A 26,577-nucleotide genomic window follows, 5' to 3' on the forward strand; every position below is an offset into this window, starting at 1 on the left:
TGATCTATGTTTGAAAGGCATGTTTTTGCCAAAGCAGAGTGGTGTAGGTAGCATTATGGATTCGTAAATTAAGCTTGCGGATTTCGGTTTCCCAAACTTGGCCATTGTAGCAGAGATACATTTCAGCAGGCGCACACTAGCACTGCGATCTGAGAGATTGCCTCTGTCCCATGAAGATGTGCTATGGGATCACATGTGATCATAGAAGAGTTTGTCCATGGACACGTGCTCTTTGGAATCTGGGAATCTATAGCTAAGTGCAGAACATTCTCTAATCTACCCATATTCCTGTCAGTAGTGTAGTGGTAGTACTCAGCCAGTTAGGCCTCATGTGACAGGTGAACGTGTGTGCCTTTTTATCGTGAAGGTTTATTGCTTTTGACCAACTTTCCCGAGCTCGAGTCGGAGTCTTGCCCATAAGAGAAGGCTCCCCATTATCGTGCTCTTAAGATTTAATGATGGTCGTGTGTCTTTTTGGGGAGCTAGATAAACTTGCACTTAACACCATGTCAGCTGAGCATCATACACGCATCAACTCATTGAAGCTACTGGCCGATAGAATACAGGGCACCAAACAACAGACTATGGCTTCCGGAATTTGCATATGCAAATCTAACAATGCAGACCGTGGACAAAATACATTACAAGAAAATCTGCATGTGTTAATTTTTATTTTGCTCTTAAGAATATCGTGCATCACTTTACAAAAGTATAAAAACTATTTGCTATAAATTCATAAATCTGTTACACTATACATTTTATATATTATCGGTATATTGTATGTACACATACAAAGAAAATAGTTGCCTTAGATCAGAAAGACTACATCCTCAGAAAGCATGACTTGATTGTCACTTTGCATGGTTTCCAGAGCCTTCTGCACTTCATCGTGGTCGAAGGGGTCGTTGTTGACTTTGTTGATAATTTCGAGAAGCTGCGCAACAGCAATGGATTCAGACCGGGTCGTCTTGAAAGCTTTCAGGAGCGCTGCTTTAAACTCCTTTATTCTATAAAATAAAAGTACATGCTTCAGACCGATGACAGAGCAAACATTATTCCTGCAACATATCTGCAGTTTCTCAAGCACTCAATAAGGCCGAGTGCGGCATATCAGCAAGAGAAAGCTTCCATGATCTGAAGCACGTTCACATCAGTGTTGTCTCGCGGGGATCTGCATCGACACGGTTTCTTTTTCTTAAAAACAATTTCCAAAAAGCGTGCGTTAGTTAGGAGCAGAAACATCAAGACCCACTTTAGGTTTGGCTTCAAATAATCCTGAAGCCAGTAGCCAAAGAGTTGTGCGTTTTAAGGATTCCCTTCAGACACACTAACATTCGTGGAAGCCGAAATGTATAAAGCACAAATAGGCACAGAGTAATCAGAACTGTGAAACAGGCCACAACTCCCTTCGCCCACACTGCCAGTCTTACGCAGCTGCATGCCTGGAAACAGTCAGGAAATATAACGTGGTTTTACGGCTACCATGAAGATGGAGGAGATGCGCATTCAGATCACAATAGCAATCCACAACCATCACAGTAACAAATAACCCTTGTTGGAGCATCATGATGCTGTCACTACAGTAGCACTTCACTTACAAGTGTCTGCATTCACATTAGCTGTTGAAAAACATTATGCCTGTGTTTCAGTGGATCTACGCTTGTCATTCACTATCAAAGATGATTCATTTAGATCCTTTCCGCTTTTTTTGATGACGGAATCAAGGGTCTGCTTCCTCATCTCCTTGCATCAGTGTTGCAAACGGCGGATTACTTACCAATAATCTTCATTACTCCAATCCTTCCTTATTCATCTCAGAAGTTAAGAATTGAGTGAATGTGCCCATTCACTATACCTGTGTCACTGTTTCCCAATATGTTTTTGCATTTCTAAGACCTGGATCAATAAAACCTCTTGCTCTCTCCGACTTTTTTGGAGGTGGTCCCTCCACTTCTTTGCAAGGGTAGCAGGCCCCTGGACCAACTGTGTGGAGTGGCCTCTCTCCATGTACATTGCAGGTGGGGGGCAGGGGGCTTAAGTTGCTACACCATTGAGCGAGTTCTGATGAAGGACCCAATGAGGGTGGGTTGTAAGTACTGGGGCAAGTAAGGAAGAATCAAACTAGTGAATATTAACAAACCAAGGAGTTTAGTACTTTACCTTGTCATGGAATCCTATACCATGAGACACACAAATGCCGAACCTTGAGCGGCATGTAATCAATCTGTAGTTTGTAATGAAGGTATAAGAAGCCCAGGTGGCAGCCTTGCAGATATTCCAAATCAAGAGACCCGTCCATTCAACCCAGGATGGGTCTCTTGATTTGGAATATAGAGGCAACCATACCTCTAGTGGAGTGGCCCAAACTGAACCAGGAATTTGTTTGTCGCAAGACTGATAAGCAAGTGTTCACAAATTTTTATCACCTTTCTAACTGGGGAACTAGATCCTGCTTCAAGATGTACTTCACTCTATGGGTTGAGGAATCTGCAGAAAACCCAAACACTTGATCGTCATACTCTGGCAAAGCCCAGGGTGAAATGGAAGAAGATAATAAAAATGAAAAACACTACCTGAAGAGGTTGAACAGTCCTGAGAAGGAGGAAATATCCCAAAATGCCAATTATATGCCTCAGACACAGACTTGACCAGATCTTGCAGATCTTTCAGAAATCTTTCAGAAGAGGGAGATTTATGGGGAAACTTATGTATTACCATAATTACAACACCACAGAAGTCTCTTCTTGTATATCGCAGGGGCCCGCCACTTAGATGCCCCTTAAATGTACATATAAATAAAAACAATATCCTTTAAGAGTGAAAAAACAAAATGCTTTATGACATCTCATAATTACTTGCTCGAAGAATATAAAAGCATCTTGCTTTAAAAACATACAGCCCTCACAAGATGGTCCAAACCCCTTTTTTAAAAAAAATCTTAAGGGCCAGATGAGGGTCTATGCAAACTAAGGAAGGAGCCACAACTGATCCGAAAGCAGTACACCTTGGAGGGAGTTAAGGCCATTATTGGCACAACCTAGTACTAGTGTGCTCCTCACAAATGAAGCGCATTGAGAGAAACCCCTCCGGAACTCAGCAGGTATACAGCAGTGTTATTTAAATGAATGCTTTCCTGAAACATTTATCTACAAGTACAATCATCGCACAGGGAGGGGAGAAGGAACAAAATACTCAAGTCAGCCCTCCATGCAGGTCCTAGTAATTGTCCAAACGCAGTGCTCCAGCAACTGCTGAAACAAAGAAATGTAGCCCAGAGCGGCCACTACACCAAAGCAATCCGGCACCCATGCAACTGCGGCAAACAGGAAATTAGCTTGAGATCACACCAGAGAAACCGCTACTGTAAAGCAATGTGGTGCCTTGGCAACCTTGGAGGGAAGTCATTAATGCAGCGCCAGAGTAGCCACAAGCCACTACAATGCAGTGTACAGAGACATTTCAGTAATAAAATGCGATTTAAAAAAAAAAAAAAAGAAAAAACATACGACTGATGTAGCAGAGATTTGATTGCTACCTTTGAAGTCACAATGATCTGTGTGTGACAAACTTTACATAATGTGTGAAACTAACAAGTTAACTGTGAAGCGGTGCACTGAAAGCCCCTGGTAACATGCATTCAATATAGATTAGTGATATAATGTGATGTGGTATAGATATTTTGACAAAAGAATAGTCATTTTGATTTCACACATTTCCTTGGATTGGTAATGAATAGTTTTCAAAGAAACAATACTGAATTTGTATAATAAAATGTTTTAATTGTTGTATCAAAAATGTAGTTCCCCAAAATTCCCATTGAAATGTATTAAGCTATTTTAATTTGCAAATCTACTGTAACATGAACGCTAAACAAAATGTATTAATTCATAATTTCAATGTTATATTTGCTTTACTTGACATAAATGAATGTGCCATTTTCAAATTGCTTTGGTTAGCCTATGTAAGGCCTGTAAGGTACCCATTTCACAAAATGTGCGAGAAACTGTTTTCTATTCCTGTTAATGTGTTCTTTCTTTCAGCCTTCATTCCCAGAGTGTTAGTTTGGAAATAGATGTCCTATCGTTTTACTCCTAGAGAGCTTGAGAAATTAACCTTGAATCCCGTACACTGGGGAACTGAGAACATGGCAGTATGCAACTGTTGCGAAGTCATACAGGAGACTGAAGGATGGAGGCCTTTCCTGATGTTGCAGATACCTGTTGTATAATGTGCTATAACTGGACAATTAAACCTTCCGGCTAACATGGTGTGATCTATGGACAAATCAATTTTCACCTTGGACTTTAATTTACTGTTTCCAGTTGGATTTAGGAGGAGGAGGGAACTTCTTGCAAGGACTGAGAGATACAGGCATCCTTGCCCTTTCCCAGCACCTTCCTAATGCTTTGCTGGGAGACTTTCCTGACCAATGAGAATACTCTTGGCTGAGCTTCTGACATACTGAAACCTTCCCTTTTTACTTACTTTTTGCCAACTTTAGTTTGTTCTGCCCCACATGTTTTTCCAAATTCATTGTCCTTTATTTCCTTTTTGCTTTTTGTCCCCATGTTTTGTAGCCAGCACAGAAGAAATTGAAAAAACTTTCAACCGTAATGGAAATCCCATTGATGTGAGACTTAAATGAGATAATTGTGATTGTTTCTTCTAAGCATTTGCATCAATCAACATTTTAATTTTTTATTTTTAGGACATCAAGTCTCAGTGCTTTTGTTTTGAATTGCACTGATAAAAAGCTTAATCTGTTGGATGTTAATTACGCATTGGTTATTCCAGTGCCTTGGATATTCAATGAAAATTCTGTATTTATATATTTTTGCATTGAGAATCGTCTACAATAACCGGAGTTTGAGTCTGAAATAAAACCTTTTCAACTTTATTCCAGACTTGGGTTTTCCTTGAGTGGTCAAATTGGTCATACTGTACATTTAAATGTTGATTAATTGTGATGTTGATTTCCTCTACACTATAGCTAGGGTAAAAAGATCAGTTGACCTAATTTAAAGCATACCAGAAATGCACCAGCACCACCATACAAGAAAGGATTCTTGGGACTACGGCTCCCTAGATAAGAAAGGAGTTGCCACAACAAATTATACAGCCCTGAGAGGTGAAATGGTACACAAAAAAGAAAGAGGAAGTCAAAGTGCAAGAGGGGCTAAGAGAGAGAAACCAGCTTGGGAAGCAGTAACAGGTATAGCGAACGGGCACATTCACTCAATTCATAAGGAAGGGGACGAGGAACAAGAAGGTAATTTTTCATTTTCTAGGTTACCATGCTTGAACTCTGTCAGGATCCATACACTGTATTCTCTTTAAAACAGACTAAAAAAAAGCATTACAATTCTAAAGCTGATTGTTGCTAGCATCAACATAAATCACTCAGATAAAACTATACAAGTTTATTCTGATCATTATATTTGTCCTTAAATGAAAAAAAAGAAGTTCATTCATTTAAGGATGCTGCCTACTACTCTCAATCATTTTGACCTCCTGAAGTGCTTATGATCTTTCCATAACCTCTTTGAACACTTAAGGTTTTACTTGTCTTGCTCTTTAATAATGTCAGAAAAACTTACAGTATTATGCCAGTCTCTCCAGAAAACACTTTTTGCCATACCTTTTTCATTTCTAAATGCTTTGGATGTCTCACTTTCTCATGAAAACGTCAACTGTTGCATCCACTGAGCCCTGCCCTCTGCTCCCACCAAATCCACTTGCAAACACTTTAATACTTTTTTTGTTCAAAAGGTTAAGCACAATGGACTATTTCCTTCATGGTTTAATCTGTCACTCACCCCTTCATTTAAACAAGGAAACAAAAAAAAACAAAAAAATTCCTCAAACATCATATTTCAGAAAAAACAAATTTCTTGTTCCTTCTTGAAAAACCCTGAAAATTTACCTGCAAAGCCACGTATGTGTCATTTTTAAAATACCTTTCTGTTCTCTTGGTCTGCCTGTTTCTGGCACATAATTGCTTCAATGGACACATCATTAATATCTTGGCACTACTTAACTAATCAGTACAGTTGACAAAAGATCAGGTGTGGGATTTCTTCATCTTTTGGCAAGGAATTGGATGCGCTCTCCTAGCAAAGAAATCCCCTTATTTCTCCAACACTATTTTGTTCGCCAAGTCTCTACCCGTGATCCACTGCTTTTTCACTCAGCATTATTCTTTAATTATTTGTCATCTCATCTTTTTGGTTTCCAAAGTCTCTTCACTAACAGCTTAAATGAATCTCTAAAAGTGCTGCCACCCAGATATCCATACCCAGTGGGTAACAGGTAAGAAAATGGGGCCACCAGCTCCACATGCACCGCCACATATGACGGTTGCAATCAAGGAATGAAAACTGACAAAACAAGAGGTTAGCCCTGAGCACAGCATATCCTATCTCACTACCCTTCAGACTTAGCACCTCACCCACGTGGCAAAAAACAAAGAATGCAGGAGCTCCATTTTACAGTAACCTTCATTTCACAAGTTATTATTGCCTAACAGCTAAACCTGTAGCTCTTTACTGTCCTATAAATTAAGAACCTGCGAGAATAGCCAACAGCCCAGAGCCATTGCCTCAGAAACGGACTACTCAATAAGTGCACACAGTTGAAGTAGGAGGAATTTTCACAAAGCATGAGCCTGTACTGAAAAAGTAGCCTTTACATAACCACGCTATTCGTGAGAATTGAAACAGCAAAAGAAAACCACAGTGCAGATAGCTGCTTGAAAATTCCTTAAAAGCCAGTATTAGAAATGTGGAGGTCTCTCCTAGAGGGTTCAGTGGACCACCTATACTACATGCTTCTGCTGGCCACCAGCATCTAGAGAAGGGAATGCAAAGAATGAGAAATATGCTCAAACCTAAGCATCTGCATGACACTTCTCAAAGCTACCATTTGAATCGTCTGTAGAATGAGAAAGTGAGGGGTATCTAAACATAGAAAGTTTCTATGATTTATCTGCAACCCGAAACAATTACAGTGCCAGTATGGTGGCGCTTCTTGTGGCTAAGATGGGGAAATTTTACCCTACTTCTTTAAACAAAGGTAAGCTAATGAAATTTTTCCCTCACAAAACCTAGATTGTAGACTCCTAACATGTGTGGGCTGGCTGCCATATACCTCCCACTGGAAACCTGTAGTCCAGAGATCAGTGTGTTCTCCCCATCATCAGCACTGATCTATTGGAGTGGAATTGGAGTGGAGCTGGAGTACGTTTCTGCTCCTATTTCTTAACAATAACCAAGGAAGCACAGAACCTTCTGGACTTATGTTTAAATAATTATGGAGCAAAGCAACAGTATCTTACTACTTCAACAAAGGCAGATGGTCAAATATTCAGGATACAAGTAGCTCACCAAAATGACAAACTAGCTAGTACAAAGTTAACAAGTGCAATACACACCAGTCCACACTTTGAAGTCTTCCCCGTTGCAGGGCCACTATCCACATGGACAGTGTAGTGTGTGTAAAATACAATCAAATAACTTCAAACCGAGGATGTTTTCAATTAAAAAATAAACACAAAATAATTATACCAACTGTTATACTAAAAATGTTTTTAAAATCATGTCTGTGTGCCAAACAGCAGGTGGGAATGACCAAAGAATATTGTCATACAAGAGCACTACTGGGTGCTTCATCTTAACAAAAATGATGGCACGTTTTAGTGTAAAAAGTCATGATGTTGAATCCAAGAAATGGGAATTACAATAGATAAATGGACAATGGAATGGAAGTGATGTGGATTCTACACTGTACCATAGGGAACACAAATGGCGAATAAACTGCATGCAGATGGCCAGGGTCTAAATGATGTGCAAAGGCCATGAGTAACAGGATGATTACAAAGGATAGCATACTCCCAAGCCTGCTGCGCTGGCAACCACTGGTATTCAATATATGGCTCATATATCAATTGGTAAAATAATCTTACAATACATTTAACTCAAACAAATTTTAGTTGTATTACACTGTCCTCAATCTAGTGAAACTCCTATTGCTGTTTCTTAACTCCATTAGCTGCAGTTTCAAATGTTACTCTATAAATTGTATAGTGCATGCAAATATTGAAAAGGTTTCTGGCACTGAGAAAGGGAAACTATCATGAAACTACCACAGAGATCCCAAAAGGCATAGCAAGCTACCATTACAATCCAATCTATACAGAGACCAGAATGATTAAGGTCTATATCTAGCTGGGTCCTTAAGGTCTTTCTGAAATGGGGGAGGGTAGGAATTTTCAGAAGCCAAGGAGGAAGATTAGTCCATAATTATGCTGCTGCTACAGAAAAGGCCCTGGCCCAAGGCCAGAGCTCGATTAAATCTGGGGTTAGAAAGACGCAAAGCATCCTGGAATGTTACCTGTGCCCAGGCACATAGAAGCTGAATTGTTTCTTCCAGCAAGATGGACCAGAGTGATAAATGGTCCTATATAGTAGGTAAATGGATTAAAAAAAAAATATCCTTTTGCCACAGGAAATCAATGCAATATATTCAAGGCAAAATAGGCAGGCCAAGGCCATTTGAGTGCCAATTTAGAAGCTGCATTTTGGATGCACTGAAGCTTCTTCAGCACGTTCCGAAGGGGCACCCAGGAAGAGGGTGTTATAATATTCGTTAAAGAGATCAAATGTTAAAATGCATTGGTGTCACAGAAGTTAGCATATGGTGATTAAATAACCTACATTTAAAAGCCTAACGCAAAAGATAACGAGTTGTAAAATGTGCTGGTTTGTGGACGCCATTCGTATTAAGCATTACTTTTTAACATGAAAGATTCTGCAGTCATATTAAAGTACTAAAATGAGTTAACGTTAAGTGTTTTGAGATGAATAGAATGAAAGTATTAAAACGAATATGAATTAATCATACTTATACTGAATTAAATGAATTTGATGCAAGTTACATGTTTGCAGAAAAAAATACATGCACGTTTCAATTGCTCTAACATCTTTAATAATGTTTGCAATTAAATAATTGCTTTGCGTATTTGATTTGAATTGTAAGGTGCACAATATGTTTTATTAATGTATTCAGCATATTAAGGCCTTCTTAGCTTGACTAGTCCTGAAAGATACATTTTGCAGCAGTAGTAGTGAAAAATCACTTGTTTATTCTGTTTTCTCTGACCTGAATTCTTTCCATAGGTTGCTGATGTGATGTTGAATGTCCTAGTACTAAAACATGTTCTTCATCTTTAATATAATAACAATGTAAAGTTATTTGTTTTAGCTGTTGAACAAGACAGGAAAGTCATGATTCCCATACTAATTGTATTAGTTCATTTAGTGTACCCTGAGAGAAGATCCTGATGTTGCAAATAATTAGATAATGTAATAGTTTGTTGGAACAGTGTGAAATCATTGAAATGACAATGCACTTTGCTGAGAAAATCTGGAATAGTTGCAAATTTGATGGTGCCATTGACAACCATTGGACACTGAATCCGACGCCTGATGTGAGCCCACCTGAAGGACCAATCAAGAGGATTGTGGTTATTTTAATTAGAGAGGGACTGTTGGACTTTTGCTTATGCAGGGTCATCCCCAGACTTTTTTTGCCTCCTGCCTCCTATATTTTTCTGACATGTTGCTGTTGGCTTTTCGACTCTGAGCACTTTACCACTGCTAACCAGTGCTAAAGTGCATATGCTCTCCTGTCTAAATTGTATGTAAGTGGTTTATCCATGATTGGCATATTTGATTTACTAGTAAGTCCCTAGTAAGGTGCACTAGAGGTGCCAGGGCCTGTAAATCAAATGCTACTAGTGGGCCTGCAGCACTGGTTGTGCCACCCACATAAGTAGCTCTGTAATCATGTCTCAGACCTGCCCCTGCAGTGTCTGTATGTGTATTTTTACACTGTAAATTCGACTTGGCAAGTGTACCCACTTGCCAGGCCTAAACCTTCCCTTTCCTTACATGTAAGGCACCCCTAAGGTAGGCCCTAGGTAGCCCCAAGGGCAGGGTGCAGTGTATGGATAAGGTAGGACATATAGTAATGTGGTTTATATGTCCTGACAGTGAAATACTGCCAATTTCGTTTTCACTGTTGCAAGGTCTGTCTCTCTCTCATAGGATAATATGGGGGCTACCTTTAAATATGATTAAAGTGTAGATTCCCCTAGAGAGTAGATGGACAGGTGGAGTTTGGGATCCCTGAACTCACAATTTAAAAATACATCTTTTAGTAAAGTTGATTTTAAGATTGTGCGTTTGGAAATGCCACTTTTAGAAAGTGAGCATTTTCTTGCTTAAACCATTCTGTGACTCTGCCTGGTTTGTGGATTCCCTGTCTGGGTCAGTTTGACAGTTGGGTTGTTTTTCACCTCACACCAGACAGTGACACAAAGGGAGCTGGGGTGTGATCTGCATTTCCTGATTAGCCATCTCTGCTAGGAGGGAGGGGTGGAGTGGTCACTCTCATCTGAAAGGACTGTGCCTGCCTCTGACAATGCTGTCTCCAGCCCCCTGGTGTGTGTCTGAGGCCTTGCCTGGGCAAGGCAGGATTTCACAAGAAGGTGTGAGTCCCCTTTGAAGAAAGGTGACTTCAAAGACTAAAATGGGTATAAGAAGGGCACCCAAACTTACAAACTTGAGAAACACTTCTGGAACCAAGAGGAACCTCTGCCTGGAGAAGAGCTGATAGCTGAGGAAAACGTGCTGCCCTGCCTGTGACTGTGCTTTGTGGAGCTTTCCTGCAGTGCTGCTTCTGCCAGAGTAAGAGGGCAAAGACTGGACTTTGTGTGCCTTCCATCTTGAAGAAGAAATCTCCAAGGGCTTGATGTAGAGCTTGCCTCCTGTTGTTGAAGTCTCAGGGATAGCAAAGACTTCTTCCTGCCAGCACCTGGAGTCTCTGGAGAGACCCCTACTCTGCTCTGTGGTGCCCTTCCAGTTCCTGGGACCCTGAAAGGAGAGGCTGGCAGCCTAAGGACAAAAATACACGCACCGAGCACCGTGCGGAGAAAAGATCGACGCGAATCCGATCGCGGCTGAGAAAACGACGCGACGCCGGTTTCGCAGCTGAGAAACGACGCCGCAGGAAACGCGACCAAAACACCGACGCCCGGAGCAGGAGAAACGACGCGCAGCATCGCTGACGGAGGCTGAGAGATCGCACCCTGCGCCGCGGGACTTTCGGATCGTCGTGTGGCTGGCTTTTTCAACGCGCCCCGCCGTGCCGAGTTGTTTTCGACGCACACAGCCGTGCAGGGTTACTTTCGACGCACACCGCCCGTGCGGGGTTATTTTTGACGCAAACCAGGTACATTTTCACGCTAGCAGCGCTAGTGTGTTGTTACAACTACCTAGAGACTCTTTTTATTTTAAACCTTTAAAAAATCATAACTTGACTTGTGTATGTTGGATTTTTGTCGTTTTGGTCTTGTTTTGTCTAGATAAATATTTCCTATTTTTCTAAACTGGTGTTGTGTCATTTTGCAGTGTTTTCATTAAGTTACTGTGTGTGTTGGTACAAATACTTTACGCCCAGCACTCTGAGGTTAAGCCTACTGCTCTGCCAAGCTACCAAGGGGATAAGCAGGGGTTAGCTGAGGGTGATTCTCTTTTATCCTAACTAGAGTGAGGGTCCTTGCTTGAACAGGGGGTAACCTGACTGTCAACCAGAGACCCCATTTCTAACATTGGTGACCAGCGGTTGGGATTGGACTTGTGTTTGTACTTGACATACAGTAATTAAGTGTACACTACTGTTTTGATCTCAGACCACTACGTGACCACATACTACTTGTTTGGTGATCTTTTGATTTTTCTCTTAAGGACTCTTTTTATTCTACTTCCATGATTTTGCTGATCCCTTGACTGATTCTTTTTACTTCATTGGGAAATTATTTTTTTCTGCCTTTTGGAACTTTGCACTTGTGACCATCATGTCTCAATCTGGAGATGCAACAGCTGGAGCTGTGTTTGAAATGGAGAAACTGAAGGAGTACTCAGTTGCTCAATTGAAACAGTTCCTTAAAGATCTTGACTGTCCCACTGAGAGCTCCACCAGGGAGGGGGAGCTGCAACAGGCACAGAGGGCCTGGGTGACAATCAAGAAGGCTGGAAGGCACACAGAGGAGGAGAATATGGGGGGGGAAGTGCAGAGGATACACAGTGGTGTAGTGGAGGAACCTGTTACGCCTGGGGGGAGGGTCCCCAGGAGGGATGGCAGGGTGTCACCCAAGGGTCTGACTCCTGAAGAGTTACAGGACAGACAGGCAGAGAGGGAGTTCCAATGGGAGATGAAAAAGCTCAATTGGGAGTTGGAAGAAAGGAGGAGGAACTTAGAGATTAAAAAAATGATTTATGCTTACGAGCTTAAATTGAAAGAGCTGGAAGTCATGAGGGCTGAGTCCAGCTGGAATGGTGGCAGCAACAATTGTATATCCAGTGATGCTGCAGAAGTGCACATGCCCAGAGAGGTGGTGCCCTACTTGAAGGAGGGAGTTAACACACGCCAGGAGGTTCAGGGGTATGAGGTAGCTCCAGTGATGCACAGGGTCCCTGAGGTGGATTGGGGAACTGGCATGGGGAGTCATATTCCTACTGGTGGGAGGGACACTCTACTGACTCTAGGTGAGAGTGACAGGGAGAGGGGTTCCCCCCAGGTAGAAGTCCTGGTTATGGAGTGTGAAGACATCCCAGAAGAGTGTGGGTTGAGTGTCAGGGACAGTCAGGTACTGTCCCACCAGTCTCAGGAGGGTGATGTGGGGTGCTTTTTCAAAGCAGAGTCACTGGATGGTTGGGTGAAGGGTACTTTGGTTAATTCATGTGAGGGGCTGAGTGATGTAATTGCTGGAGAGCATATGTCTAGTCCTTATTTTCCAGAGCTATGCCAACACCAGGTGGAGTGTGAGTTCTCTGACCCCAGGGAGCTTACAATGGAGGCAGACTTCTGGGTGAGTACCACAGAGTCTGAAGAGGCATTTGGGGGTGCTCCTGAGAGGAGTGGTCTAGGTAGTTCCCAACCAGGTGAGGTAGGGAAGGATTGTAGTGTCCCAGGTAGGTCCCAGTGTAGTGGGATGGGTGAGGGACCCCATGTCCAGTCTCAGAGGAGAGGGAATGGGGATGGGTTGAGGCCCAAGGTGCCCGAGATCCGGTCCCAGGTCCTGGAGGGTTCCCTGCGGGAACACCAGGAGGGGAGCCTAGCCTGTACCATAGGGCCATCTGTTGAGGGAGACCCCACAGTGTCAGGAGAACTTGGGGGGGCGGCTGTAGCCAGCGTCCCACCAGTTCTGGTGTCTGGCAGTACCACTCCTAGTGAGGGGGTGCAGAAGTCCAGACAGAGGGTTGAGAGGGGGTTGCGGACCCCAGTGGAGAACCTGGAGGGTCAGGGGTCAGCTCTGAGAGCAGAGCCCCCCATGAATGACCTTGGTGAGACCATTTCTGGGCTGGGGGGAATCCAGACTCTGTCACATGGGCAGAGGTCAGGAGACCTGCGCCAGCCAGACTCTTGTGTGGCCCTTCGGGACAGTGTGTCCCTTGAGGGGGGTAAGTGTGCCCCCCTGGAAGTCCTGGTGTGCCAGGCAATGGTTCAACCGCAGGGTGGTGACTCTGGGTTGAATGATCAGGTTCAGGGGGTAAACTCTGACCTGATGGGGGGTAAGTGTGCTCCCAAGGAAGTCCTGGTGTGCCAGGCAGTGGTTCAACCGCCGGGTGGTGACCCTGGGTTGGATGACCAGGTTCAGAGGGTAAACTCTGACCTGGTAGGGGGTAGGTATGCCCCCCAGGAAGTCCTGGTTTGCCAGGCAGTGATCCAGTCTGTGGGTACAGACCCTGGATTGGGAGGCCAGGTTAAGGGTGTCCCCCCTGACCTGGAGGAAGGGGCTAGTGCTAACAGTGCCCCTACCATGTTGTCTTCTGGGGGGGCCACTCCTAGTTGGGTGGTTCAGGACCCCAGAAGAGAGGGCAGGGGGAGGGAAGCCTCACCCCTGGCCCTGGTCCAACCTGAAGGTACAGACCCCAGGTTGGAGGATCAGTTGCAGGTTAACATCCCTGCACTGATGGAAGAATTGTGCAGGACTGCTTCTACAAGCACCCTGACAGTTTTTGACTCTGGGGGTGCTGCTTCTGCAGGGAGGGTACAGAGCCCCAGAGGGGAGGACCAGGGTCAGGTTAACATCCCTGACCTGGTGGAAGAGAGAGTGGTCAAAGGGTGCCAGGCACCTGGGGCTACCACCCCCCACTCTCCACAGTCACAGTGGTTAGAGAGGCCTGAGGTCGGGCTCTCATCCCTGACAGTTGTCTGGGGCCACTGTGGCTTGCTGTCCTGGTGGACAGAGTTGCCCCTGGGGGGGGGAGGACGAGAGTCACACCCCGGGGGTGGAGTGGGCAACACCACCGTGTTGGCCCTGGTGGTACTATCTGCCCATTGCAATACATCTGTGAGCAAAGTAAAGTTAGGTGTTGCACAGATGGTGTCTGTAGATGTGGAGAAGGGTTCCCCATGGGTTAGCTTAGTGGGCCCTGAGAGTATGGACAGAGGGATCCAACTGGAGTCAGGAAGGCGTAGAACTGGAACATGCCCCTGCTGTTGTGGGCCTGGGTCCTTGTTCTATCGCCCCAATCAGGGAAGTACATCAAGGTATTGATTGTTCTCCCCTGGCTTTAGGCTGGTAGGGGGTCGTGTTGGACTTTTGCTTATGCAGGGTCATCCCCAGACTTTTTTTGCCTCCTGCCTCCTATATTTTTCTGACATGTTGCTGTTGGCTTTTCGACTCTGAGCACTTTACCACTGCTAACCAGTGCTAAAGTGCATATGCTCTCCTGTCTAAATTGTATGTAAGTGGTTTATCCATGATTGGCATATTTGATTTACTAGTAAGTCCCTAGTAAGGTGCACTAGAGGTGCCAGGGCCTGTAAATCAAATGCTACTAGTGGGCCTGCAGCACTGGTTGTGCCACCCACATAAGTAGCTCTGTAATCATGTCTCAGACCTGCCCCTGCAGTGTCTGTATGTGTATTTTTACACTGTAAATTCGACTTGGCAAGTGTACCCACTTGCCAGGCCTAAACCTTCCCTTTCCTTACATGTAAGGCACCCCTAAGGTAGGCCCTAGGTAGCCCCAAGGGCAGGGTGCAGTGTATGGATAAGGTAGGACATATAGTAATGTGGTTTATATGTCCTGACAGTGAAATACTGCCAATTTCGTTTTCACTGTTGCAAGGTCTGTCTCTCTCTCATAGGATAATATGGGGGCTACCTTTAAATATGATTAAAGTGTAGATTCCCCTAGAGAGTAGATGGACAGGTGGAGTTTGGGATCCCTGAACTCACAATTTAAAAATACATCTTTTAGTAAAGTTGATTTTAAGATTGTGCGTTTGGAAATGCCACTTTTAGAAAGTGAGCATTTTCTTGCTTAAACCATTCTGTGACTCTGCCTGGTTTGTGGATTCCCTGTCTGGGTCAGTTTGACAGTTGGGTTGTTTTTCACCTCACACCAGACAGTGACACAAAGGGAGCTGGGGTGTGATCTGCATTTCCTGATTAGCCATCTCTGCTAGGAGGGAGGGGTGGAGTGGTCACTCTCATCTGAAAGGACTGTGCCTGCCTCTGACAATGCTGTCTCCAGCCCCCTGGTGTGTGTCTGAGGCCTTGCCTGGGCAAGGCAGGATTTCACAAGAAGGTGTGAGTCCCCTTTGAAGAAAGGTGACTTCAAAGACTAAAATGGGTATAAGAAGGGCACCCAAACTTACAAACTTGAGAAACACTTCTGGAACCAAGAGGAACCTCTGCCTGGAGAAGAGCTGATAGCTGAGGAAAACGTGCTGCCCTGCCTGTGACTGTGCTTTGTGGAGCTTTCCTGCAGTGCTGCTTCTGCCAGAGTAAGAGGGCAAAGACTGGACTTTGTGTGCCTTCCATCTTGAAGAAGAAATCTCCAAGGGCTTGATGTAGAGCTTGCCTCCTGTTGTTGAAGTCTCAGGGATAGCAAAGACTTCTTCCTGCCAGCACCTGGAGTCTCTGGAGAGACCCCTACTCTGCTCTGTGGTGCCCTTCCAGTTCCTGGGACCCTGAAAGGAGAGGCTGGCAGCCTAAGGACAAAAATACACGCACCGAGCACCGTGCGGAGAAAAGATCGACGCGAATCCGATCGCGGCTGAGAAAACGACGCGACGCCGGTTTCGCAGCTGAGAAACGACGCCGCAGGAAACGCGACCAAAACACCGACGCCCGGAGCAGGAGAAACGACGCGCAGCATCGCTGACGGAGGCTGAGAGATCGCACCCTGCGCCGCGGGACTTTCGGATCGTCGTGTGGCTGGCTTTTTCAACGCGCCCCGCCGTGCCGAGTTGTTTTCGACGCACACAGCCGTGCAGGGTTACTTTCGACGCACACCGCCCGTGCGGGGTTATTTTTGACGCAAACCAGGTACATTTTCACGCTAGCAGCGCTAGTGTGTTGTTACAACTACCTAGAGACTCTTTTTATTTTAAACCTTTAAAAAATCATAACTTGACTTGTGTATGTTGGATTTTTGTCGTTTTGGTCTTGTTTTGTCTAGATAAATATTTCCTATTTTTCTAAACTGGTGTTGTGTCATTTTGCAGTGTTTTCATTAAGTTACTGTGTGTGTTGGTACAAATACTTTACGCCCAGCACTCTGAGGTTAAGCCTACTGCTCTGCCAAGCTACCAAGGGGATAAGCAGGGGTTAGCTGAGGGTGATTCTCTTTTATCCTAACTAGAGTGAGGGTCCTTGCTTGAACAGGGGGTAACCTGACTGTCAACCAGAGACCCCATTTCTAACAGGGACTTTGAAACAGAGTTAGTTCACTCGTACCTCAAAGCTGTTCAGAACCCTACCAGAGTCCGTGTACTCCTGTCTTAAGTTTGCTTTCACTCTTTTTTTTTTTTTTTTTTTTTAACAAGTGCCTAGATACATTTTCTCATCTTACTCTTATTTGCCCCACCTGTTTATGATGTTCAGTACTAATACGTCCACCTAATTCTGAACTGCTGATTTGCTCTATGTGCAGCCTGTATTCTGCACTGCCCTGATGCTCCAGTCAATTAACATCAGGAGAAGGTGACCTTTCTTTCTGATAAGATATTCATGTCTGCTGTCCCAAGAGGAGAGGTATAATAAAATGTGATTTCTTGTTTTCTTTTCAGCTTAGTTACTTGCAACAGCATATTTTACAGAGAGTTGCCCTAGTTAGATTTTTCAAATTATTTTTGTCCTTTTATCTTTTGCCCGCATGTGTTTGCCCATTACCACACATGCAAGTCTGAATTCATGTTAGTGATAGGAATGGCCCAGCCCTGAAACCTGAATGTTAAAGTTATATTTGATGATTTACTGATGTCACCGTCATCTGCGGTAAAATCTGATAATGTGCATATTGTGTTGTTGCTAATTCATATTATTCTTTTGGAGTTGTTTAGTAGTAGGTTAAATCTTTTTAGTAATTTCGGTCAGTTTACGTTTTTTATGTATGTTTATAAAACTTAGTTTTGCGCACCATATATGAGACATTGATTTTGGGACAGGAATAAAGCCCTGAATCTTTATTCAGTTTGGAGCTTGATTTATAGTTAAATTGTTCAATGTGTCCAGAATTGTTTTATTGTATGAGGTCATTGATTTGCAATTGAATGAATCTAACTTCTACACTCTTCGCCAAGTCCAAAGATCTGGTAAACCTCTATTGGTGAGAATAGTGATGGTATCTCACCAGCGTGCTTGTAGTTTCTGAACCTGAGGCTGCAAGAAGACCTCCACAGGTGCACCAACACTTAAGACTACATATAGTTGCTTAAACTACTATCCAACTGGCATTAATACAAAGGACTGGGGTAATTTTTCAGGCGAAAGCAGATTGAAATTAAATTATTAGTTCAAGACAAATTGTGGTCCAAGAAGCAAGCAAGATTCTTACTCAACTTTATATTGATATTTTGCGAACCAACCATTTCGTAATTCTTATTGTAAAATCTAATGAATGAAAAATTTATAAGCCATTTTTAAACCACCCCAACATCCAAATAATGCAATAAGTAGCAAAATGGAGACATCTTGGAATCTTGGCTTCTGGAAATCTATCAGAAACAACCTGGATTTTGGGAAACCATAAAAAGCCATTGAAAACCTTTTGCTCCCTCTCACACTCTCTGCATGCTGAGGCTGAATATGGATACTATGAAGAGATAGAAGAAAACAGCTTAGACCATCTTGTGATGGATACATTCAAGGCTACTTGTACAGAAGATAAGGATTGGGAAACTATCAATTAGGTGTGATGCTTTGAATTACCTACTAAACAAGTGTATAGAGGCCAGAAAACAGTCTCACACAGCATGTTGATGATGTGAGTTCCTACAAACCCATTTCCAGGATAATATTTACAAGTTGGGGCACTAAGCAGACGGACGGACTTCCATAAATTGGAATTCGCATATTCAATTTGATGTTGAATCCTTTTACTCATCTATAATTAGAACCCACCCACTATGAATTTGCATTAAGCAATTCTCAATAATTTGGTCGTAGAAACAGTGATTCAAGGGGGTAACTTGCAATGCTTTACAAATGAGGCTACTGAAGTTTAGAATGTATGCCCTGAAGATATGACAGTACATTATACCTAAGATGGACCATTGGTATTTTCATAATCCTCAATAAGTTAATTTTGATTCTTAGTAACTCTTGCCTGTGTGAAAATCATTTTAATTGACCTTAGTCAGATGTAATAAACTATGTTGCAACATACAATTGTTTATTAACCAGGTACCTGGACAGGAGGATTTAGAAGAAATTACTTGGCTACTGCCCTGATGCGCTTCAGGGAATTACTCAAAATGTCAATATGACACAATTGAGCTTGGAGAGTCAGTCAGTAAAACAAATGAATCAAATTCTGCAGCAACACAAGCAAAGAGTTGGGTGGGAGGGTAGGAAGGGAGAGCAAGGACAAGTGCTGTGCATATCGGAGGTGGGAACATCCCTGCTGGAAAGTAAGTAAACATTCTCAGGAAGCAAAAAAAAAAAAAGCAATGAGCAACGGCATCCAGCAGAAATGTGTCAGGGAAGCTCAGACAGAGATGGTCAGTAATGCGGCCCACAGTACTCAATCAAGGCAAATGTTACTGCATAACCCTCCAGAAAAAACCTCACACATTCTCATCTCCCCACCCACAGTTCTTAAAGATGAAGGATTAGACTTTTTGGCTACACAAGGGAGCAAGGTAATTATTTATTCCAGCAAAATACGATTTTGGAGGAGTCCAGCAACACTCCATCACTGGATATTGACCATAACGGTATTGGAGAAAAAAAAAACCCTCAGACAATCACAAGTGCATATGAATACTGTGGTTGTATTAGTGCAGACCTTGTCTATAAACAGCCATCAAGTGCTGAAAATCAACTGGAAGCGCAATGGAACAATTACTTTGACACCAACCAATCAATCCATCTTGCTGCTTTCTTAGACGTCTGCTCATTCAGGAACTAAAACAAACGTTTGGGTATGATCCTTGGCTATTTCTATAAAATACATTCAATTAACATACACAAATCAATTGGATGTCCACCTCCCAATAAGTGACTGTTAGACGTTGGGTTGCTGTTTGACTAGGGCATAAACCTGATTCAAACAGCAAATCACAATCTATTTCAGGTTACCCTAAATTAACCTTTGCTCATCCTCTGGTAGCTTAGCATAGAGCAGTAGGGCTAAACTTAAAGGCAATGTTTAAGTTAGCTATGCAACACTTCAAACAGTAAAAAAGTTAAAACACTGCACAAAAATATACACCAGTTCAGAAAAAACAGACCACGATTTAATAAGTAAAGTAAGGCCAAAATGACAAAATACAATACGTAGAAATGGAGATACTGAATTTCAAAGTTTTTTGCAAAAATTGGGCTAAAAAGCCAATGGCTCTGTTGTGGAAATCTGGTCGCGCAGGACCAGGACAAATTCAAAAGTTCAGGTCAACCACGATGGAGCGTGGGCCAGCTACAGGGACCCAGTTAGGTCTGCTAAACCAAAAGGACCTTGAATCCTAGTTGTGGAGAGTTGCATGGACTCGCGTCAAAGATGTGTCGCACAGCCAAGGCGATGCATCAGTTCTGAGACGTGGCAAGGCTGTGATGAGAGTTCCTGTGTGTCGACTTCTAGGATCCTGTAAAAGGGCTTGTGATGTGAAGGCCAGTGTCGGGGAGGTGTCGCGCAGTAGAAGCAATGGGTCAGTTCTGATGAGCAGTGAAGCTGCAATGCAGAGTTTTGTTGTGGCTGCCGTCAACAGGAGATGTGATAGGGAAAAGCATCACACAGTGGTGGTTGCAAGAAGGATGCGCCAAACCTAGATGCAGGTTGCTGCTGAGATGCAAGTCTGTTGCGACTAGTCCAATCCATGCAACAGTGTAGATGCATCAGTTCTGCTCAAAGACACTGCGCTCAGACAAAGACATACATCAGTTCTGCAAGGGGATGTGTCGCTCAGCAGCAGATGCATCAGTTCAACTGAGAAAGCACCCTAGGCCCACATCCAATGGTCCTCGACTGGGGTGGCACCACTTGACAGCATAGACTCACAGATGGCAGATTCCAGGTGTAGAAGCAGGTGGTGGGAAGTCTTATGCCCCTGAGACTTCAGACAAGGAGGCCAGCCAGCAAGCTCTTGGAGTCACACTGGGTTCAAGTGATGCAGGTCCAGTCCTTCTCACCCAGGTAGGGGAAAAGCTGGTAGCAGGGCAGCACAGCAGTACAGCAAATCAGAAGTCCTTCAGCAGCAAAGCAGTCCTTCCCAGAAGGCAGAGTATTCACAGGGCCAAAGGTATACTAAAGTGGTGGTGTAGAAGTTCAGTACTTATACCAACTTGGGCCTTGGAAGAAGAGAAGATGCCTGTCCTGGCCACAGACTCACTACAGGGTGTTATGATGCCCTTTGTGTGGGAACAGGACACAGCCTATTCCGTTATAGGTAAAATCTGTGTCCAGCTCCTCTATCCCATCCTGCCAGGATTGCCCATCAAGTCGGACCTAAGCGCCAGTTATTTGTGATGGTTGCCAATGGGGAAATACACCAAGCCCAGCTGTCACCCACCCCAGGCAACTGTGCAGAGACAGGGAGCGGGCAGCAAATGACTAAAGTAAAAAAAATGCCAACTTTCTAAAAGTGGCATTTTCAGAATTGCAATTTAAAATCTAACTTCACCATAAGATTAGAATTTTGATTGTGACACCAGACTCAAGAAGTTTATTTCTTTTAGATTGTGAAATACATTTATAAGATGTAATGAGGTAATCCCAATGTTATCCTATGGGACAGATCGACCTTGCACTAGTGAAAACTTTGGGAGCGTTTCACTACCAGGACATGTAATCCTTAAAAGTACATGTCCTGCCTTTTAAATATATTGCACTCTGCCTTCTGAGTTGTCCAGGGCCTACCTTAGGGAAAACACACACATATACATACATATATACATACATACATAATATAAAAAAAATTGCAAGTTTTGGGCCTGGAAAAAGGGTTATTTTGCCAGGTCAACATGGCAGTGTGAAACAGCACAGACAGGCTCTATAATGGCAGGCCTGAGACATGGTTAAAGGGCTGCTTAAGTGGGCGGCACTATCAGTGCTGCAGGCCGACTCGTAGCATTTCATTTACAGGCCCTGGGTACAGGTAGTACCACTTTAACTAGGGACATAAGCAAATGAAATATGCCAATTGGGGACACATACTGTTACCTTTTTTAGGGGAGACAGCACATGCACTTTAGCACTGGTTAGCAATAATAAAGTGCAAAGAGTCCTAATACCAGTAAAAACAAGGTCAGAAAGTGGAGAAGGTAGGAAAATAAGGTTGGGGGGGGGGGTGTTAACTCTAAGGCTGTTCTGTCTAACAAATACGATCCCTAATTTGAGGCCTTGCACAGTCAAAGTGAACCTAGGTATGCGTATTCACACAAACCCCAAACTACTGCCATGGTAGAAAGCCAGCCATGGATTGTTAGGGACCTCTTGTAACATTCTTGCAGCAGTTTGCATCATACACATAGCAATGAGCAAAAACATACAGTCGGTATACAGCTAGAATCCATACTGGGGTGCAGGATTATACAAAACTCAATTCACTGTGATCAGAAAGTAAAAAAAAAAAGACTAACAGAACTGGCACCGCTGTGGATTTATGGTATAATGAATCAGACTGCTGCTTAAAATGTCTCCAGAGGTAGTAGTAGGGCACATAAAACTTAGCACACACTTTTGAGGGGGAAAAAAAAAAACCTTCCAATAAGCTTCACATGGTCGTACAGAGGGGGCATGGGGTGGGTCGTAGGCAGACACTTTTTTTTGAAAGGGGGACAGGGGGGGGGGGGCATGTTATTAACTGCTCCCAATTACTTCTCTGCCCGTGAAGCAGTTAAAATATTTTGCAGGTGATTTTGGGAGCCATATAGAACAAAAAATTACACAGGGTAAAAAGTGAATAACGGGGATGTTTTTCACCATGGGTTTCTCAGTGAAATAACGGACAACTCTAGCATTACTCCCCCATCTGAACCCCTCTGTGGAAGAGTAATCATATTCATTACCCATCTATAATTCTTAATGTTAATGTAGATGTTAGCTGATCCCACGACACTGGATTTGTAATGCTGTACCTCCGCCCATCCTCAATCTGAACGTCCATCCTGGTTTCATGAGGAGGTAAGAGGCTGATAATGTAGGCATCTGAAATGGTTAATGGAGATCAAAACCTCAGTTTCAGTTAGGTGAGTCAAGCATTAGGTTTAGCAAAAGTAAATTTGCACAGAAGGCTCACGTGGTAAATAAATGGGAATGTTAATGTTCTTAAATTTTGAGTTTCACATTCAATTACGTTAAGAGATAGTTTTGGTTTGTGTTGCCAGGATGTATATTTTCACCAAAGTAATTATTGTTCAGCTTGAACATGGCCAAGTAGGAAAAGGTGTGCAGCGTTCTTTCTTTCAAGTTTACCTTGTACAGAGCTTCATAACTGCCAAGATTTTACTTTGCTTATGTGTGACATTTTCATGTGTTCCGTGCACGTGTGACATTTTGTTGATCACGTGTGACTGAGTGACAGCATATCGCAAGTCAAAGAGACCACTCATCCATGTACCGAAGTTTCAGAACTCAATGAAGACAATCTCACTGTTGGAGCAAGACTGCTGAAACCCTCATGCTAGGATACAAAAATAGTTGCAGAAGCAATTGCTGTCATAATACTAGCACAGGAGTGTGTATCCCTGTATCTTGGGCTAGGCCAAACAAGTAGAGAGACACATATACCACACTAACAGACCCAGAACCAGCATGTCCACCTTACACGAGGTAAAATATGGTTCACTTTGATCTTTGCTTATTCTGAAACCTCAATCCAACACGAGTAAGAATGTTCAGTGGTGTGCAGGGGTGTCAAAGTAACAAAGCTTGGAATGTTTGGGAGTGGTGCAGAGACCACAAGGCCAGAGTATTCCACATAAGCTAACAGCTAGTACTGGTATTGGCTAGGCACAGGGTAGCTATTTGTTGATGAGCACCCGGAATCTGTTGATTTCCTGTTGGATACGGGACTTAATGTAATGGGGTGGAGACGAGGAACAACATATGCGCCTGACACGTAGGAATGGGAGAACACTCACTGATGTGGCGGCTTGGGGAACCTTACTGGAACGGTTCACTGGTGAGGAGGACTTAAGCTCTGCAGGTAGTATGGAGGATGAGGGGGGTGAGGATATACATTGAACCTATTGAGCCGGTGACGGCCAACTATGGTGTTGACATGTTTGTTTTCCACAAGCTATATGTCTGGTCTCATGTTGATCTTGGCTGGGATGGGCAGGTTGGAGGGCAATTCTCTTGCAGTGGTTGCGATTGTCCCTTGGCTTGGACTTCAGTGAATAATACCCTTTGGTACTGTGATATGATTGTTAGACCTGACAGCCTTAGGGTGGTCACCCCTAACTTATTGCCTGCCTCCCTCCACTTTTGAGATACTGTTTTTGCTGTTTTTTAGACTCCGCGCACTTTACCACTGCTAACCAGTGCTAAAGTAACTATGCTCTCTCCATTTAAACATGGTAACAGTGGATCACACCCAATTGGGCTATTTAATTTACTTATAAGTCCCTAGTAGAGTGCACTATATGTGCCCAGGGCCTGTAGCTTAAAAGCTACTAGTGGCCCTGCAGCACTGATTGTGCCACCCACTTCAGTAGCCCCTTAACCTTGTCTCAGGCCTGCCATTGCAAGGCCTGTGTGTGCAGTTTCACTGCCAGTTCGACTTGCCATTTAAAAGTACTTTCCAAGCCTAAAACACCCCATTTTCTGTATATAAGTCACCCCTTTGTGCCCTATGTAACCCCTAGAGCAAGGTTCTGTGTAGGTAAATGGCAGGACATGTAGCTGTTTAGTTTACATGTTGTGGTAGAGTAAAACGCCTAAATTCGTTTTTACACTACTGTGAGGCCTGCTCCCATGATAGACTAACCTTGGGGCTGTCCTCATGCATTGTTTGAGTGGTAGCTGCTGTTCTGAAAGGAGTAGGAAGGTCATATTTAGTATGGCCGGGATGGTAATACAAAATCCTGCTGACTGGTAAAGTTGGATTTAATATTACTATTTAAGAAATACCACTTTTAGAAAGTGAGCATTTCTCTGCACTTAAATTCCTGTGCCTTACAATCTACATCTGGCTGGTTTTAGTTGACAGCTACTTGTGCATTCACTCACACACCTCAAACACAGGATACTCAGCCTCACTTGCATACATCAGCATTTTGAATGGGTCTTCCTGGGCTGGGAGGGTGAAGGGCCTGCTCTCACACAAAGGACTGCCACACCCCCTACTGTGACCCTGGCAGACAGGATTGAACTGAAAGGGGACCTGGTGCACTTCTAAGCCACTCTTTGAAGTCTCCCCCACTTCAAAGGGGCATTTAGGTATTTAAACAGGGCCTCTGCCCTACCACCTCAGACTCTTCCTGGAGAAGAAACCAGAACATGCACCCCGACAAGAAGAACTGCTGGCTGCCTAAAGGACTCATCTGACTGTCTTCTGAAGAGGACTACTGCCTTGCTGTTGCCCTGCTGTCTTGCTGCTCTCTTGCCTTGCTGCAGAAGTGCTCTCCAAGGGCTTTGATAGAGCTTGCCTCCTGTTCCCTGAAGTCTCAGGACCATAAAGACTTCTCTCCTGCAGCTGAAATCCCTGAGCTGTGAAAATGAGACGCACCGCCTGCCAAGAACGACGCACAGCCTGCTCGCGGTGAAAATTTCACCACACGCAGAGTCCGGAACGACGCAGCCCGACTTTGGAAACAGAAGATCGACGCAGCACCAGCGACGCAACTGGAACTTCAATGCACAGCCCTACTGGATCGACGCAACCTGACTCAGAACACCGCCAGACTTCCTGAGAGGAATCGATGCAGCGTCTGCCGTGCGGAAGAAAATTCCACGCATCGCCTACCGGAATCGACGCAGCCGCTGAGACTTCACTCCGCAAGCCCAGGATTCCACGCATCGTCCCTGGGGCGTCTGCAAACCCCGCAACCCGAAGAGGATCCAAGCCCGCATGCCAGAAATCGACAACGTCTTCCCCGCATGGAAATCAACGACGCAAGTCCGTGTGCGAAGGGGCAAAACCGACACACGCTCACCATTTTCAATGCATCTCCTCCTCTGCGGTCCCTTGCAAGGATTGTTCAACGCAAACCAGGTACTTTGCCCTGCAAGAGACACTTGTTGTTCCTAGGAGAACACTTTTTATTGCTTTAACAGTAATCTTTTAAACTCTAAAGACACTGGATATCACTTTCAGTGATATCCCTACATTTGCTTATTTCATCTTTAATCGTTTTGACCTGCATTTTTCAGATTAATATTATTCCACTGTGTGGTGTATTTTTGTGGTGTTATAATGTGGTATTATATGATTTATTGCACAAATACTTTACATGTTTCCTTCTAAGTTAAGCCTGACTGCTCAGTGCCAAGCTACCAGAGGGTGGGCACAGGATAATTTGGATTGTGTGAGACTTACCCTGACTAGAGTGAGGGTCCTTGCTTGGACAGGGGGTAACTTGACTGCCAACCAAAGACCCCATTTCTAACAATGATCTTGTCATGTCTTGCAATAACAGCGCTGCATTGAATGTTATTGTTGATTATAATTTTCAAACTCAAAAACTGTTTTTACAAATGAATTTGCTTTTATAGTGTAAGTCATGATGTCAATTAACAGTCTGCACTAAAAAGAGTTCTCATGAGAAAAAGTATTTAAAAAATAACATGCAAACGTAGAGAATGTAGTTCTGTACTATAGTTACATTAAAGGGTTTTACAGACTTTTCATTTTGACTCTACTGTAACAAACAGCGACAGCTCATTAATATTGAACTTATGGCTAAGACTGTTAAACAGGTAATAAATGCATAAAGAAATGCACAGTTTTAATTCACTTTGCATTAGCCTAAGTGAGGCCTGCAAGGCCCTGCTTTGTGATTGCGCAGAAAATGGTTAGTCATTCTTGGTAACATGAACATCGTTCAGACATCGTTCTCAT

General features: G+C 43.6%; 1 protein-coding gene across 2 annotated transcripts in view; it reads right to left on the reverse strand.

The window, feature by feature from the left end:
• Positions 1-661: 661 nt before the first annotated feature.
• Positions 662-26,577, reverse strand: part of LOC138282476 (maternal DNA replication licensing factor mcm3-like) — a 315,678-nt gene continuing 289,762 nt past the window's right edge. For both annotated transcript variants that reach the window (XM_069220088.1, XM_069220089.1), the window contains one exon: positions 662-1,007. In XM_069220088.1, coding sequence (XP_069076189.1) covers positions 809-1,007 — 199 coding nt within the window. In that variant the 3' untranslated portion in view covers positions 662-808. The remainder of the gene's footprint in view (positions 1,008-26,577) is intronic.

This window comes from Pleurodeles waltl, chromosome 2_2 (genome assembly GCF_031143425.1).
Source record: "Pleurodeles waltl isolate 20211129_DDA chromosome 2_2, aPleWal1.hap1.20221129, whole genome shotgun sequence".
Taxonomy (NCBI): Eukaryota; Metazoa; Chordata; class Amphibia; order Caudata; family Salamandridae; genus Pleurodeles; species Pleurodeles waltl.